The sequence below is a fragment of the Sminthopsis crassicaudata genome, chromosome 5, assembly GCF_048593235.1.
Source record: "Sminthopsis crassicaudata isolate SCR6 chromosome 5, ASM4859323v1, whole genome shotgun sequence".
NCBI classification, from domain to species: Eukaryota; Metazoa; Chordata; class Mammalia; order Dasyuromorphia; family Dasyuridae; genus Sminthopsis; species Sminthopsis crassicaudata.
Genome location: NC_133621.1, coordinates 146580898 through 146600117, shown reverse-complemented (window position 1 = coordinate 146600117; position 19220 = coordinate 146580898). Strand labels below are relative to the sequence as shown.

Here is a 19220-nt window from a genome sequence, read left to right as displayed (position 1 = left end):
GTTAAAGTGTATAATGATCTCCTGTTTCTGCTCATTTTTCCTAGCATCAGTTCATGTAAGTCTCTCCGAGCCTCTCTATATTCATCCTGCTGGTCATTTCTTTTTTTAAATTTTATTTTGTTTTTTATTAATTTTTATAATTATTACATTTTCTTTGGCAGTACATATGCATAGGTAATTTTTTTTTAACAACATTATCCCTTGTACTCTCTTCTGTTCCGAGTTTTTCCCCTCCTTCCCTCCACCCCCTCCCCTAGATGGCAGGCATTCCCATACATATTAAATATCTTATAGTATATCCTAGGTACAATATATATGTGCAGAACCGAATTTTTTTTGTTGTTGTTGTGGCAAAGGAAGGATTGTATTCGGAAGATAAAAATAATCTGGGAAGAGAAACAAAACAAAACCAAAAAAAACCAATGCTCACAGTTTACACTCATTTCCCAGTGTTCCTTTTCTGGATGTAGCTGATTCTGTCCATCATTGATCAATTGGAATTGGATTAGCTCTTCTCTATGTTGAAGATATCCACTTCCATCAGAATACATCCTCATACAGTATCATTGTTGAAGTCTATAATGATCCCCTAGTTCTGCTCGTTTCACTCAGCATTAGTTGATGTAAGTCTCTCCAAGCCTCTCTGTATTCCTCCTGTTGGTCATTTCTTACAGAACAATAATATCCAATAACTTCATATACAATAATTTACCCAACCATTCTCCAATTGATGGACATCCATTCATTTTCCAGTTTCTAGCCACTATAAAAAGGGCTGCCACAAACATTTTGGTACATACAGGTCCCTTTCCCTTCTTTAGTATTTCCTTGGGATATAAGCCCAGTAGTAGTACGGTTGGGTCAAAGGGTATGCACATTTTGATAACTTTTTGGGCATAATTCCAGATTGCTCTCCAGAATGGTTGGATTCGTTCACAACTCCACCAACAATGCATCAGTGTCCCAGTTTTCCCACATCCCCTCCAACATTCATCATTATTTGTTCCTGTCATCTTAGCCCATCTGACAGGTGTGTAATGATATCTCAGAGTTGTTTTTAATTTTCATTTCTCTGATCAATAGTGATTTGGAACACTCTTTCATATGAGTGGAAATACTTTTAATTTCATCATCTGAAAATTGTCTGTTCATATCCTTTGACCATTTATCAATTGGAGAATGGCTTGATTTCTTATAAATTAAAGTCAATTCTCTGTATATTTTGGAGATGAGGTCTTTATCAGAACCTTTAACTGTAAAAATGTTTTCCCAATTTGTTACTTCCCTTCTAATCTTGTTTGCATTAGTTTTGTTTGTGCAGAAACTTTTTAATTTGGTGTAATCAAAATTTTCTATTTTGTGATCAATAATGGTCTCTAGTTCTCCCTTGGACACAAACTCCTTCCTCCTCCACAAGTCTGAGAGGTAGACTATCCCATGTTCCTCCAATTTATTTATGATTTCGTTCTTTATGCCTAAATCTTGGACCCATTTTGATCTTATCTTAGTATGTGGTGTTAAATGTGGGTCTATGCCTAGTTTCTGCCATACTAATTTCCAGTTTTCCCAGCAGTTTTTGTCAAATAATGAATTCTTATCCCAAAAGTTGGGATGTTTGGGTTTGTCAAACACTAGATTGCTATTTTTTTCACTATCTTGCCCTGTGAACCAAACCTATGCCACTGATCAACTAGTCTATTTCTTAGCCAATACCAAATGGTTTTGGTGACTGTTGCTTTATAATATAGTTCTACATCAGGTACAGCTAGACCACCTTCATTTAATTTCTTTTTCATTACTTCCCTTGAAATTCTCGACCTTTTGTTGTTCCATATGAATTCTGTTGTTATTTTTTCTAGGTCATTAAAATAGTTTCTTGGGAGTCTGATTGGTATAGCACTAAATAAATAGATTAGTTTAGGAAGTATTGTCATCTTAATTATATTCGCTCAGCCTATCCAAGAGCACTTAATGTCTTTCCAATTATTTAAATCTGACTTTATTTTTGTGACAAGTGTTTTGTAATTTTGCTCATGAAATTCCTGACTTTCCTTTGGCAGATATATTCCCAAATATTTTATATGATCAACTGTTATTTTGAATGGAATTTCTCTTTGTATCTCTTGCTGTTGGATTGTGTTGGTAATGTATAAAAATGCTGAGGATTTATGTGGATATTTATTTTGTATCCTGCAACTTTGCTAAAATTCTGAATTATTTCTAATAGCTTTTTAGCAGAGTCTTTGGCGTTCTCTAAGTATACCATCATGTCATCTGCAAAGAGTGATAATTTGATTTCCTCATTTCCTACTCTAATTCCTTGAATCTCTTTCTCGGCTCTTATTGCCGAGGCTAGAGTTTCTAGTACTATATTGAATAGTAATGGGTGATAATGGTCAACCTTGTTTCACTCCTGATCTTACAGGGAAAGGTTCTAGTTTATCACCATTACATATGATGTTTACTGAAGGTTTTAAATATATGCTCCTTATTATTTTAAGGAATAGTCCATTTATTTCTATACTCTCAAGTGTTTTTCGTAGGAATGGATGTTGGATTTTATCAAATGCTTTTTCTGCATCTATTGAAATGATCATATGGGTTTTATTAATTTGATTATTACTATGGTCAATTATACTAATAGTTTTCCTAATATTAAACCAGCCCTGCATTCCTGGTATAAATCCCACTTGATCATAGTGTATTATCCTGGGGATGATTTTCTGAAGTCTTTTTGCTAATATCTTATTTAAGATTTTAGCATCAGTATTCATTAAGAAAATTGGTCTATAGTTTTCTTTCTCAGTTTTCGATCTACCTGGTTTAGGTATCAGTACCATGTCTGTGTCATAAAAGGAATTTGGTAGGATTCCTTCAATCCCTATTTTTTCAAATAGTTTATATAGCATTGAAGTTAGTTGTTCTTTAAATGTTTGGTAGAATTCACATGTAAATCCATCTGGTCCTGGGGATTTTTTTCTTAGGAAGTTGGTTAATAGCCTGTTCTATTTCTTTTTCTGAGATGGGACTATTTAGACTACTTACTTTTTCCTCTGTTAATCTGGGCAAGCTATATTTTTGAAGGTATTCTTCCATTTCATTTAAGTTATCGAATTTATTGGCATAAAATTGAGCAAAGTAGCTCCTAACTATTGTTCTAATTTCCTCTTCATTAGTGGTGAGTTCTCCCTTTTCATTTTCAAGACTAACAATTTGCTTTTTCTCTTTCCTTTTTTTTAATCAGGTTTACTAAGGGTTTGTCTATTTTGTTGGTTTTTTTCATAGAACCAACTCTTAGTTTTATTAATTAAATAGTTTTTTTTATTTTCAATTTTATTAATCTCACCTTTTATTTTTTGAATTTCAAGTTTTGTGTTTGTCTGGGGGTTTTTAATTTGTTCCTTTTCTAGCAATTTTAGTTGTAAGCCCAATTCGTTGTGCCTCTCTTTCTCTATTTTATGCAAATAGGCCTGTAGAGATATAAAACTTCCCCTTATTACTGCTTTGGCTGTATCCCACACATTTTGGTATGATGTCTCATTATTGTCATTTTCTTGGGTGAAGTTATTAATTATGTCTATGATTTGCTGTTTTACCCAATCATTCTTTAGTATAAGATTATTTAGTTTCCAATTATTTTCTGGTCTATTTTCCCCTGGCTTTTTATTAAATGTAATTTTGATTGCATTGTGGTCTGAAAAGGATGCATTTACTATTTCTGCCTTACTGCATTTGATTTTGAGGTTTTTATGCCCTAGTATATGATCAATTTTTGTATAGGTTCCATGAACTGCTGAGAAGAAAGTGTACTCCTTTCTGTCTCCATTTAGCTTTCACCAAAGATCTATCATATCAAACTTTTCTAGTATTCTATTTACCTCTTTGACTTCTTTCTTATTTATTTTGTGGTTTGATTTATCTAATTCTGAGAGTGCAAGGTTGAGATCTCCCACTATTATAGTTTTGCTATCTATTTCTTCTTGCAGCTCTCTTAATTTCTCTTTTAAGAATTTAGATGCTGCACCACTTGGTGCATATATGTTTAATATTGATACTGCTTCATTATTGATGCTACCCTTTAGCAGGATATAATGCCCTTCTTTATCTCTTTTAATTAGATCAATTTTTGTTTTTGCTTGATCTGAGATGAGGATGGCTACCCCTGCTTTTTTGGCTTTGCCTGAAGCATGGTAGATTCTGCTCCACCCTTTTACTTTTGGTTTGAATGTATCACCCTGTTTCAGGGGTGTTTCCTGTAAACAACATATAGTAGGATTCTGACTTATGATCCAATCTGAGAACTGCTTCCTCTTTATGAGGGAGTTTGCCCCATTCACATTTATGGTTAGAATGACTAATTCTATATTGCTTGCCATCCTATTAACCCCTGCTTATGCTTTTCTCCTTTCCTTCCCTCTTACCCCTCTACCCAGTATTAAACTTGTGAACACCACTTGCTTTTCCCAGCCCTCCCTTTTTAGTATCCCTCCCCCACCTTAAAGTTACTTCCCTTATTTTACCCCTTTTCCTCACAATTTCTGTATTCCCTTCCCCTTAGCTTACTCTTTCCTTCTCACTTTTCAATGAAGTGGAAGAAGTTACACCATAAATCGAATATGTCTATTAATACACATTATGTTCATCTCCCTCCTTTCTTTCTCTCAGACATAATAGGTTACCTTTGCCTCTTTATGAGATGTAGTACCACCACTTTACACTTTTTTTATGATATAATTTCCTTTCTACCTCCAGTTTCTAGGACAAATTATACATATGTTATTTACATATTTTTATGGCAGAAGTATAGTTCTCAAGATTTCTTTTTACCTTTTTAGAAATCTCTTGAGTTCTGTATTTGAAGATCAAACATTTTATGTAGGTCTGGTTTTTTCATCAAGAATAGATGGAATTCATTTATTTCATTAAAATGCCCATCTTCTTCCCTGGAAAACGATACTCATTTTTGCTGGGTCAGTTATTCTTGGCTGCATACCAAGTTCCTTGGCCTTTCAGAATATCATGTTCCAGGCCCTTCGTTCTTTTAATGTGGACGCTGCTAGATCCTGGGTTATCCTTATTGTGGCTCCTCCATATATGAATGGCTTTTTTCTAGCAGCTTCCAGTATTTTATCCTTTGTCTGATGGTCCTTGAACTTGGCCACTATATTTCTTGGCGTTTTGATTTTAGGGTCCCTTTCAGTAGGTGATCGATGAATTTTTTCAATGTCTATTTTGCCCTCTGTTTCCAAAACGTCTAGGCAGTTCTCTTTGATAATTTCCTCGAAAATAGTGTCCAAGCTCTTTTTTTCCTCACATTTTTCAGGGAGTCCAATTATTCTCAAATTGTCTCTCCTGGATCTGTTTTCCATGTCTGTTGTCTTTCTAATAAGGTACTTGACATTCCTTTCAATTGTTTCATTTCTCTGGTTTTGCTTGACTACCTCTTGGTTTCTCCTTGAGTCATTCATTTCTACTTGTTCGAGTCTAATTTTCAATGATGTATTTTCTTCACTCACTTTTTTTATATCTTTTTGTAATTGTCCAATTGTGTTTTTAAGTGAGTTTTTTTCTTCTATGGAATTTTTTTCCATTTTATCCATTTTATTTTTTAGAGAGCTGATTTCTTTATCGAGCTCACTAATCCTGTTTTCCTTGGAGTTGTTTACCTTTTCCAATTCACTAATCCTGTTTTCCTTGGAGTTGTTTACCTTTTCCATTTCACTAATTTTGTTTCTCAATGATTTGATCTCTTTATCCACTCTGGATGACTTCTTCAGGCTCTCTTTCCAAGCTTCCCTTTCCTTTTCCAATTTCTCTTCTACCTCTCTTGTGAGAGCCTTTTTAATTTCCTCTATGAGAGTCTTATGTATTGAGGAGCAGATCATATCCCCCTTAGGGGATTCCTCTGGGAACAGTCTGTTTTTAGTCTCCTCAGTATTTGAAGTCTGTTCTCTCTCCATACAGAAGCTGTTAATGGTTAGAGCCCTTTTGAATTTTTTGTTCATTTTGTCAAGAGAGGAATGGAAAAAAAGAAATTGACAAGAGAAACAATTGGTCTATTTTGGGGGGGATGGGGCTGGATGGTGTTAATGAGCTTCCTCTACTGGGGGTAGGGCAGCAGAGAACCACTAACAGGACAGTGATGGCTGTGATGAGTCTTCGCTCTGAGACTCTGAGAACTCAGAGTCACTCCAGGTGGGGGTTGGGGGTGGCCGGGTTCTGAGAGATGCTGGCTTTCTGGGGTTTTAATCTTAACCTCCGGTGTTTACACCCTCTCCGTGGCTCCTGGCTTGCTGCCAAGACAGAACATCCACAGTGGGGTAAAAGCCTTTTTGCAGAAATGGCAGAGATTGTACCCCTCCCCCCTCTGGTCTGAGCTGTGTGAGCTGTCTGTCTCACTCTGGCTGGCCTGCTCTTAATCTGAGCCCAGTCTGTTCGACTCTCCCCAGAGGAAACACAGACCTTCTCTGGGGAATTTCAAGGATGTCGTCTGTTGGTGATTATTTGTGGGTTTCTTTTCTGGTCAAGCATTAACTCTGAGGCTTGTCATGAAGTAAGTTCTGAGAGAAAACGAGGAGCTCAAGCAGCTGTCTGCCTCCACGCCGCCATCTTGGCCGGAAGTCCCTGCTGGTCATTTCTTACTGAACAATAATATTCCATAACATTCATATACCACAATTTATTCAACCATTCTCCAATTGATGGACATCCATTCAATTTCCAGTTTCTAGCCACTACAAAAAAAGGCTGCCACAAACATTTTGGCACATACATATCTCTTTCCCTTCTTTAATATTTTTTTGGGATATAAGCCCAGTAGTAACACTGCTGGGTCAAAGGGTTTGCACAGTTTGATAACTTTTTGAGCATAGTTCCAAATTGCTCTCCAAAATGACTGGATTCCACCAACAATGTATCAGTGTCCCTGTTTTCCCACATCCCCTCCAACATTCTGCATTGTCGTTCCCTGTCATTCTAGCCAAACTGACAGGTGTATAGTGTAATATCTCTTTTTCTAAGCAGTGAATCTTCAATATCTTTCTCTTTTGAGTTTTAAAATAATTTAAAAGATTTTTTAAAAAATTCTTGCTTTAACTCTTCCATGAATTCTGTTACTTGTCTCTGCATTTTTTTCTTTGATCTTTTTTTTCCACTATACCATTTGTTTTTAGGTTCTACATGTACATTCATTTTTTTACATATTTTCATGTAAGTCATGTTGGAAAAGAAAAATCAAAACTAAAGGGAAAAACGAGGGGGGGAAAAAGAAGAAAAGATAAAAGGTGAAAACAGTAGGCATCAATCCATATTCAGTCTCCATAATTCTCTCTCTGCATGCAAATGGTGTTTTACATCCAAAGTTTATTGACTTGCCAATTTGGATCACTTAATTGCTGAGAAGAACCAATCTATTCATCATTTTTTGATAGAACAATAATATTCAATTACTTTTAAATACCATAACTTTTTCAGCCATTTCCCAACTGATGGACCGGGGTAGCTCAGGTTTTTGCAAAAGAATTCACAGTCCTAATCTGTAGGCAAAGTTTTTTGTTTTTGTTTTTGGTTTTTTTTTCGACAAAAAAATGGGTTTATTACATAGAGAAACAATTTCAACTTCCCCAGTGGACTATTCCAAATAAGAATTTAGCAAAGGAAGGTTTTTGGCAGAGATGGTTTACAATGAAAACTTCCCAGTGGGCCAGATCCTCATAGGAAATTAGCAAAAATTTGGGGTACAGCCTTTGATTATATTAGGTTTCTATGGCCCGGGGCTAGGGAGTGATCTCTAGATGAATTTGAGGGACTAATCATTAATAGGTGGTAATTATTATCCCAGACCAAGATCTCCAATTGAATTGTAGGTGGAGATTATTATGGGGGTTTTCTCTAGGAATAGGAGGGTGGGATTGTTTCCAGAGGTTAGGAGGGGTTCCGATTTAGGGCTTTTCTAACCCAGGTCCCCTCCCCCTCCCGAAGATCAGAGGGACACAGTTTATATCAGTGTATTCAGAGTCGTTTTAATTTGCATTTTTTCTAGTCAATAGTGATTTAGAGCATTTTTTTCATATGACTATAAATGGATGTAATTTTTTCATCTGAAAATTGTTGTGTTGATACTCTGACCATTTATCAATTGGGAAATAACTTAAATTCTTATAAATTTGACTCCATTCTCTATATTTTAGGAATTCTGATAAATTGTATTTATCAGAAACACTGGCTGTAAAAATTATTTCCCAAATTTCTGCTTCCCTTTTAATCTTTGCTGCATTGGTTTTGTTTGTTTTTAAATTAAAAAGTTAATCAAAAAAATTTTTTTTTGCATTTCATGATGTTTTCTATATATATCTTCATGAAAATAGTATGTGATCCTTTGTCAAATACCATTTACTTGCTAGAGTCTAAGTAAACTTAAGTCTTCAGCATTCCTCTGATTGGACATGGCCTGCATTTGATGAGGGTCTTGCTGGCTCTTTGTACTCAAACCATTCTTCTAGATGTTCTCTAACCATCTCTGCAGTGCTTTATTGTAGAATTTTTCCTGAAATCAAAGTCAAACTCACAAGCTTGTGGTTCATAAATCCTGACATCTTTTCTTTGGGCATTTTCCCTTCTTAATTCTACTCCACCAAAATTTTTGCACTGTCACCAATAATGATTTGTCCTCATGACAAAGTTCTTCCAATTACCAAGAAATATGGTTCATCCGAGCCAGTTTATTTCATTTTTTGCTTTGTATTCTTTGACCCTTTTCATTCATTATTGCCTCCCCTATTTCCCCCCTTGGTATCTGGGTTGGTGGAGAAGTGGTTTTCTCCTTTCTCTCATCACTTTTAATTTAGAGACGGTTTTGAATAGAATTGTAAAATACCAGACAAATGCATTTTTCTCAGCCTTTGTTATGTGTACTTCATATTCCTGACAAGGAGTCTATTATTATTTATTTTCAGACACAACACATCAGAATCACTCTCTGGAACCACTGGAGATAATTGGTAAATAGGGGAACATTAAGGGGAACAAAAGAATGGCAAAGGCCTTTTTTAGAAAACCTTTTGCATTTAAATATGACTTGGAAGAAATGACATTCTCTATTTAACAAGAGCCACAGCAAAGATAGAATAATTATTTTCCCGTTTGTCATTTGGGAACATTTTCTCTTAATATCAAAACATGTTATTCTTGTAAACCTAGAATTGACAAATTGCCCCAATTATGATAAAGGAAATTTTTTTTGGTTTATTTTTTGCCTCAGACCAGTGGTAATATGTGAGGATCCCTGAGCAAAGTGCCTTTTGTTAGCCTTTCTTGCCTGTCCTATTCTATGCTATTTTCAAACAAGTTACATGGAATTTATCAACTACACCTTGATTATAATCTGCAAGGCATAACATAATGTATATTATTTTGCTAAGGACACAGTAAATAGTTCTTTTTGCCTAGTCTGAATAGGACAGAAAGAAGGCTGTTTTCATTTGGAAGAAGAAAAATAAGCATTTCTGATTTTGAATAGGATTTGTCTGATTACTATTATCCCCACCCCCCATTATTTTTATAACACTTTTTAGTTTGCAAAACCCTTATGCATTTGATCTCATTTACTTACCGTCTTTAATATAAATGCATTTTACAAATTGAGAAACTGAGACTCATACAGCTTACCTATATTGCTCATAGCCCAGAGCCAATTTCTGTCTGAAGGCAAGATTTGAATCTAGGTAGTGCTTTCTCTCTCCCCAGTACCCCACTGCAGAAGGCACATCCTTAGTAGCCAAAGCTCCAGTTGAGAGAGGCTGCCTCAAATAAGACAGTGGACTTTGAGAAGTTCAAATCCTTCTGCAGATTTTTAGCTTTGTAATCCAGGGGAAATCACTGAACCTCTTTGTGCTTAACTTTATCCAAAAAAATGAATTAGAGTAATGGACTATTAATTTCCTTTCTATCATATCTGGTCCAATGGTTTAGAAATCTTACTGATATTTTGATAGAAGAGGAGGTAAAAATCAGGATAATTATTCAGATTTTTATGAAACAGACTATGCAGTTTTGACTGCTGAATGTATAGCTTAAATTAGGCAGGGAAAAAACCCAAACCAAAACAGGTAGCATATAGGATAGACACTAGCAAAAACACAAGATCCCACATCTCCTAACACAGGTATTCCTCATGTGCCTTAGCATAATCTTTGTGTTTCTATATATACTTTATCAAAGATCTCATCAGTTTCCACAGCTTCAACTATTAACTATGAAAATAACTCAAAGATCTATATATTCATTCTTAATCTTTTTCCTAAGCTGCAGTCCTATATTACCGTCTGATGGACATTTCCAAACCCATAGACACCAAAAACTCAGCATGTCCAAAGACAACTCTTCTTTTCCCCCAAACACTCTTTCTTTCCAAACTTCCCTGTTTCTGTTGAGGATATCACCTTTTCTTCCATGCACGTAGGTTCAAATCTTTACTTTTCCTTACTTCATATATAATTATTTACTAAGTTTTTACAAAATCTTTGGCTACTCAATAGAATAACTTTGTATGCCTAAAATACTAACTTCTAAACCAGCTCTGCATATAAGTAGAAGAAAAGAAAATTTGACTATTATAGTCTTCTCATCCTACCTCTTCCAATACTAGTTCTGTACAATGGCAGTAAAATAAATGATTAATAAAAGGATTTTTTTTGAGTCACCAGAGAAGAGCGATTTTTCCTTGAAAAATTTGCCATAAATTTATTTTTGGCATCTATTATTAGGTGCTGTATAACTGTTAAGTTTTTAAATGAGATGTGCTTTGGCTGAATAATTATCCTAATTTTTACCTCCTCTTCTATTTAAAAAATATTGAAGTTGTTCTATATGCTTTGCAAATACAATTTTCTTACAATGCAATGTACATTCCTAAAAATTACTGAGCTATACAAAACAACAATAAAAAACACATGGCTAGAACAACATGGAACATATTACCTATCAGACTTACAGATAAGAGAATTTATGAATAAACAAAAAGAAAGACCAAATGGAGATATAAAGTGGATAATTCGTACAGATAAAACCAAGTAAAGCAGAAAATTGGGGGGCAGGGGAATTTATGTCTTTTTCTCATGGATGAAATCTCACATAATATAGCTCAAAATGTTTCTTGATAGATCAATAACAGTAGAATAAATGTGTTTTCAAGACAAGTATTATCAAGACTAAAGAAAAGTAGAATTTGTAGGCTTTTGATGTTTTGGACTAGTTATTTCATTTTTGAAATTTTTGCTGAGTTGATATTGTAGGTGACAGTAGATTAATGATCATCATTAGCTAAATCATTATTGTCCAAGCTTGTGATTTCCTTAGCCTCCTAATAAGCTTCCTTCACCAAGGCAGATTAATAACTCTTCTGCCACTTATATTGTTAGTTGCCTAGGGAACTGGGAGAGCAATTGACTTGTCCAGAGCCACACTGTCAGCATGTGTGTAAGGTAAAGTATTCTTGACTTTGGACAGCTTATGCTTCCATTGTACCCTGTTATCTCTAGATTTATCATGATAGTTAAACAAATGTAGTAATCTTAATAGAATAAACAGGAAATACATTTCCTAGTTGCATAGTCTGCTAAATCAAAATAATGATATATAAGTGTATCTATGAAGAGAATTAGGAAATTGGTCCTGGCTTATTCCCCATTTGTTAGTAACTGAAGTTGTACATGTGGGCAGGCTGTAAGAGTGATGACCAGACTGTTGTTCTGTCAGAGAAAATATTTATTTCAAATGTTAGTTGTACAGTGTGGTACAGGAAGTATTTATGGCCACCCACATATTCTTTTAACTGTTAATGAAAGAAACATTTTTCTTGTGGAATACAATATTGACTAGATCAGAAGTGATTTTTTTCAGACCTACACATTCTTTTTTGCCCAATGTGGTGAGATAGTTGGATCAAATTTATTTAGAATTCTGCTGATTCTAAATGCTCATTATTGTGCTCTTTAGAATGTTGTTAGCTATAGTACTATCACAGCATCTACCTCAGTTTAACCAGCTTTTGACAATTGGGAGTTGAGGCCCAGCTCTATTCAGAACCTTCCAAGACAGATCTATAAAATGAATTTAGGATTTTTTGTATCCAAAGCTAGCTCTGTAAAATTACATCTGCCCATGAGAATCTTAAGCCAGATTATTAGATTTGTTACTGGTTAATCAAGGTTATGTTAAAAGATTTGAAGCAAACATATACCTCCAAACATTTGTTTATAAACTTTGTTATCCCTTTCCCAATTTTATGTATGTGTACACACACACACACACACACACACACACACACACACAAACTCCTTACACAGCAAAACTCAGTTTGTCCAAAAGACAACTCTTCTTTTTCCTCAAACACTCCTCTTTTCCTGACTTCTCTGTTTATTATTTATTATTCCCTGTTTATATATTTTTAAGACATATGTAGATTAAAAAAATGAAATAACCAAAATAACAGTTGACAGATTCTTCACTCTTAAGGAACTATTTTCACTAGTTTTTGAATAGTGTTAGAAATGCTCCCTCTAGCAATTAGGCAGTTTAAAAAGTGGAGAATAAACACAGATAAGGAGAAAGTAAAATTATCTGTATTTGTAAATGATAGGATTGTTTATAATAATTAGAACCCAAGAAAATTAATGAAAGTGTTGAGACAATATATCTACATAAATATAATCAATAAATATAAGGATACAGAATATACAAAACTATCATTTTTTCTGCATTTTACTAACAAAAGTCCAGGAAAGAAATACAAGAAAAAAAGATGCAATGGAAACAGCTCTAGATTTTGAGTCACAGCACCTGAGTTGGAACCAGCTACTTAGTACCATGGATGTGTGTAGCCATGGATGATAATGGCACAACAATGTGAGGGAAAAGAGTTTGCATTTATATAGTGCTTGAAGATCTTAAAAAGCACTTTGTAAAGATCTCATCTTACCCTGATAAGAACCTTCAGAAGGGTTGTTTTTTTTTAAATACTGAGGTAGGAGATAGAGGAGGATAGTAATAGCATTTCCTCATTTGTAAAAAGGAGAAAAATGAGGCAAGACAATAATTCTAATGTGTGTCTGAGGCAAGATTTGAACTTGGACCTTCTTGATGCTGAGCATCTAGGAAGTTAATAGAGTATTGGGAAAGTTTCTTGACCCTGTTTGCCTCAGTTTCCTCACCTGTAAAATGAACAGGAGAAGGAAATGGCAAACTACTCCAGTGTCTTTGCCCAGAAAATACCAAATGAAGTCACAGAGAGTCAGATATGACTGAAATGATGCCACAGTTTTCTGATTCCCGATCCAACACACATCCCTGTACCACCTCATGGCTTCTATTTTTACATTTCAGCATTTTTAATCTATAAAATGAAGCTCTAATTTAATTAAATAGTCTCTCAGGACTTTTCCAAGTCTAAATCTATGATCAAGTGACAATAATTTTTATAAAACTAAAATAAAATATGAATAATTGCAGAAAGATGCAGTATTTATGACTGATTAGTACCATCATACTAAAAATTTCTATCTAAATTACATGTGTTTAATACCATATCAGATATACTTTATAAAATAAAATAGAAAAAAATTTATTAAGTGTCATGAGTACCAGAGGAATGTAATTTTTAAAAAAGAAGAAAAAGTAGACTTGATGCTACCAGATGTCAGATCATCTGCGTCTGCCACAGAGTTAGACAGAAAAGTAGATTAGATGAAAAGACCAGATAAGTAAAAGGTAGAAACAAATGCTGACAGCAGCTTAAATTGTACAGTAAATCCAAGAGCACAGATTGTTGTTGTAACTGCTAGGAAAACTGGAAATTATTTTAGCAAAAAAAGTTTAGTTAGCATCTTATACCATATCAAATTTCAAATAGGTAAATCATCTAACTATTAAAAAATCAATATAAAATATTTCTGAGAAAAAGAATGACATATAGAATCTAAAGCACAATTGACACAAATGTGTAAAATAAGGAACCTATTGTTCAATTAGTAAATTTTCAAAGGGCATGTTAAATATTTGAAATTTAAAAAAAAAAACTATTAACTCATTAAATAACATTCAGAATCATGAATAATCTGATAAATCACATATCCTTAGAACTAACAGAAATGTTAAATTAAAAGACCATTCATTGAAGGACTTGTGTAAAGACAAGAAATGGCAAATTTACTACTAGCAAAATGTGAGTTGTTAGAATAATTATACAAAATAATTTCAAACTGAGCAATTCTTTCATATTCTTTCGGCCTAAGATTCCACTTATAACTAGAGTTCAAAAAGGTTATTGAAAAGGAGACAAAAAAAACTTCATATGAACAAAAAAAAAATTTTGTATCATAATGAAAAGCTATAAACAAAATGTCCCCAAATATTGGATCATAGGTTATAAGGCTTTTTTTTTTTTTTTTTAAAGACCCAGAGGAATCATCTTGTTAACCCTTCACTCAATAGACATAAAAACTGAGATTAAATTACTAGCACAAAGATTATATAGCTATCTAGTGAATCCAGGTTTTCTAACTCTAAATGGGGGAATAAAAGCATAGGAATATTATGTAAATTGGACAGTTAGGTGCCGCAGTGGATAGAATACCAGGCCTGGTGTCAGGAACACTCATCTTGTTGAATTCCAATTTGTCTTGAACACTTATTAACTGATGACCTGTGCAAGTCACTTAACCTTGTTTGCCCCAGTTTCTTCATCTGTAAAATGAGCTGGAAAAGGAAATGGCAAACAAGTCTAAGTATCTTTGTCATGGAAACTTTGAACCAGGGTCATTAAAAGTTGGACAGAAAGACTGAGCAATGCTCCTTTGCTATAAGGAATAACAATTTTGAAGGTTTGGGATTAAAAAAAAATACCACAAAATATACAAAGTATGATGCAGAGTGAAGAAAGCATAGCTAAATGAATAGTGTACATTCAGTGACAGCAACAGTCTACTTGGAGAAGCAGCAAAAGGGAAGTGATTGATTGGGTAAAATTAAAAGCTGATCTAATGAAGTACAAGGAGTGAGCAGTGGGATAGGTTACACCATACTTATGCAATTCTTTTCAACCAAAAGTGTTTCTAATTTTGGATTATTCCATACCTCTTAGAATGTGTTTTTAATGTTTTTTTATTTAACTGCTAATAGTGTTCAGTTTGTTGACATCTGCCATTTTGCTTTTTAGGTCACATGAACCAAACCAAAGAAAGTAAAAAGTGGATCAAGGCCAATGCACCCAATGGCATTGTGTATCTCAAAAGCCAAAGCTGGTTTCAGTCCCTCAAGCTGAAGGATTCCTGATTGTTTGAACTCTGATATAAATAACAATCATTGAACATCATATCAGTGAGAAAGTATTGATGCCCCTAAGTCATAGAAACGGTAGAAATGTTAATTTGGAAATGAATGCTGATTGATGAATGGTTTTCTATGGTTCCCACATTTGTGTTTAGGCTCTGTTGTGATGTTTCCAGATGAATTATACTTCAGCATCAGTTCAAGCTGTGAATAATTATATATGTGACAGAATTTGCAAAAAATAATCACTGGCAAAATGAAAGAGCAACTACAAGCAACATTCAGCTATTTTGTTGCCTGGTGTATCAATATAGAAGATATTCACTACAATGATAATGAGGGATAAAGTTGTTTTGTGAACTCATTGCTTTCAAACCCTAATTCCCTATTCTTAGAAAATTCAGTTTATACATAAAACCAAGTAGACCAGTTCATTAAATTATATTTTTCACAATTGAGAAAAACCCATCCTTTATGAAGGATCATAAGAGGAACATTTTAGTTTTTAATAAAGTTTTTAAAATATTGTGACTTAGAAAATTTTTTTTCTTTAAATTTTTATGTACATCTATCATTCTATACATTTTAGTGGTGTTTTCTGTCAAAAAAAAAATTAGCATGTTATTTCCCAGATACATTTACTGTGAACATGTATTCACAGACACAGAATGTCCTCCAATTTAGAAGACACTTGCATTAAGTTGGAGGAAATAGCAAGGCAATTTTCTTTAACTGTACTCATTCTCACTTAGGCATGCACCTATTCTGCCTCCCATAAATAAAAATAAAATAAAATTAATATAGTTAGGAGGAGGAGTCAGAAGAGTCACAAACCCAAGAGGAGTAATTTGTGTTCAGTAAGATATCAAAAGAAAATAATAGTATTTTCTTATACTGTCCCAATTCCATTTTTATAGGGGATCATGGATACTAAATTCTTTTTGACTGAAGTCAGTAAGCCCTCAGTTGTCATTTAGCACTTGTACTTCTCACTGAAAATTTTTAGGATTAACTTTTTCTCTCTAATGAGAATGGGGTTCTTCTACCCTGCATCTTTTCTCTAATTCTCGTTGCTCCTGCCATTTCTGGAGTTATGAGACCTGTCCTTTATAGTGAATACTAAGGACAATTATGGCCTTTCTCCCTCAACCAAAAATTTGATTCAGTGAGACTTCCCATTCCATTTCTTTAAGTAGACTGAGTCTCCTTACTTTCTAGTTTTCATTGATCAGGTGTTAATAGTTTCCTATGAAAACCAGTTCCCATTTATGCTGAAAGCATATGGAATTCAGATTTTGAAGCCATTCTTTAGGCAGTCCTCATGTCTTCCAGAAACCACTCCTTCTTAACACATAACATACAGTATTACTACTAAATTTCAGTGTATATGTAACCTTATCAATCACTATGGTCATTCTCATTCTTGGGGTGGACAGAGAATTTTTTAAAAAGTTGCTATAAATATTTTTGTACATTTGTCCTTTTCTTTCTTTGAGGTACAGATCTATCACTTGGTCAAAAGTTAAGAACAGTTTATAGTTCTTCAGGCATATTTTCAAATTATTCTCCACAATAGCTGGACCAGTTCACTACTACACTAGGAGTTCATTAGTATGTCTACTTTCCATTTGTCATTTTTGATAGATGTGAGGGTGGTACCTCCAAATTGTTTTAACCTGCCTTTCTCTAATCAGTAGTGATTGATTTAGAGTTTATATACTTTGACAACTCATCAATTGGTTTTATTGTTATAAATCTGACTCAGTTCTATCCTCAATATACATTTGAAGAATGAAGCTTTTGTCAGAGAAACTTACTTGCTGTAAAAAATTTTAATGCTGAAATGAAATGATATATATTTGATATGATATAAAATTACCTTTTAGCAAAATGTATTTATTAGTGTTCAGTTGTTTTTCAGTTGTGTCCAACTCTTTGTGATCCCATTTGGGATTTTGATTTGCCATTTCCCCCTCCAGCTTTACTATTAAGAAGGGGGAAAAAGGGGGAAAGTTGGGTAAATAAAGAGTATGTTAAGGGAGTTATTAGTCCTAAAGCAGAATAAAATGTAACTAAGAGGGTAGATTTTGAAGAGGGGCATAAAAGAAAAGAAAGGATAAAAACCTTTTATTGGGCTTTGAGTAAGAGAAAAAGAATGTCAAAACAAAAGAAATATATTATACCAAACCTAAAGTTCTGATTCCAAGACTTAAAAATGTAAAAGAATAAGATAAATGGAAATATATGATGATTGGTCATAACCATGAATATAATGAACTCACCTATAAAATGAAAAAGAGTAGCAGAATAGATTAGAAAGCAAAATCTAGAACGTTATATATAAGAAATATACATTAAACAGAAAGAAAGCATACAATTAAAATATAGGACAGAAGCAAAATAATTATATTTCAATTGAAGTTTTTAAAAAGTACAGTAATCTCAGAAGAAACAAGTAGTTTTGATTTTTAAAAATTTGCTAAAAAGTATCAGACACAATCAATTAATATCAATATAAAACATATGTACCAAATAATATAACATATAAATACTTGAAAGGTTAAATATTGCTGAAAAAATAGTAAAACTATAACTCAATTTTCTAGATAAATATAATCAAAAAATAAAAATAAAGAACCAAATAATAGTTTAGAAAAGCATAATGTGCTAGAACTAAAACCTATTAAATATAAAAGAATATATACATAAGCTGGATGTGGAAATTTTATGAAAATTTACCATGTATTGGGGAATAAAATGTAGAAACAGCAAATTCACAAATGCAAAAAAGCAACAGTATTGCATAGAAACTTTACAAATCACAATGCAATAATAAAGAACTACTGGAAATTTACTAAAATTCACTGGAGATTAAAAAAATATAATCCTAGAGAACAGGAAAAAAAATCTTGAAAAAACCAAAGGGCAGAAAAGGACATATACAAAGATTTTTAGCAACTCTCTTTGTGGTGACAAAAAAATTGGAAATTGAGGGGATACTCATCAATTGGAAGTGAACAAGCCATGCTTGTTCGTATAAAATGCCTTTGCATAGTAAAAAATGATAAGCAGGTTTCAGAAAAAACCTTTATGAATTGATACAAAGTGAAATGAACAGAACCAGGGGAATATTGTACACAGTAAATGATCAACTTTGCACGACTTAGCTCTTCTCAGCAATATAATGATCCAAAATAATTACAAAGGACCTATGACTGAACATGCCATCTACCTCTAGAAAAAAAGAACTCTTTGATAGTTTGAATGCAGATTTCCATTTTTTTCCACTTTTTTTCCTTTTGTTCCGTTTCTTTCGTAGTGATGACTAATATGGAAATGTCTTCTATGCTTACCATTTTAAGAAGAAGGAAGAAAAACTTGGAATTCAAAACAATGCTAAAAATTTTCTTTAAATATAACTGAAAAAAATACTACTAAAATTGGCACATAAATTAGTATGAGCTTTAAAAAAATAGGCAAATCATACCAGTATCAAAAATGAAAAAAGTATATTCACAACCAATGAAGAAATTATTAGGAACCATTCTCCCCAGTTATGTGCCAGAAAAATTAATCTAATGAAATGAATGAATGTTTACAAAAATGTACAAAGACCAAATTAAGAGAACAAGAAGGCTTATCCCGCTCTCAGAAAAAGAAATTGAACAAGGTATAAACTCCAAGAGTTGGGGGGGGGGGAACCCAAATAGATCAGAAGAATTTACAAATGAATTATCTCAAATATTTAAAGAATTAATTCTATTATTTAATAAACTGTTTGAAAAATAAGGAGAAAGTGGTCCTCTAATTCCTATTATATGCAGAAATGGTCTTGATAAACAGGAAGAGTTAAAACAGAAAGAAAACTCTATTCCAAAATATCCCTAATAACAACT

At 33.4% G+C, this 19220-nt stretch overlaps 1 protein-coding gene across 2 annotated transcripts in view; it reads left to right on the top strand.

The window, feature by feature from the left end:
- Positions 1-17219, top strand: part of FAM185A (family with sequence similarity 185 member A) — an 88988-nt gene extending 71769 nt beyond the window's left edge. Inside the window, exons 8-9 of one of the 2 annotated variants that reach the window (XM_074268456.1) lie at positions 8955-8999; positions 15212-15864. In XM_074268456.1, coding sequence (XP_074124557.1) covers positions 8955-8999; positions 15212-15327 — 161 coding nt within the window. In that variant the 3' untranslated portion in view covers positions 15328-15864. Of the gene's footprint in view, positions 1-8954; positions 9000-15211 lie in introns of both variants that reach the window. The other variant, XM_074268457.1, reaches the window with a different exon arrangement.
- The last annotated feature ends 2001 nt before the right edge of the window (positions 17220-19220 follow it).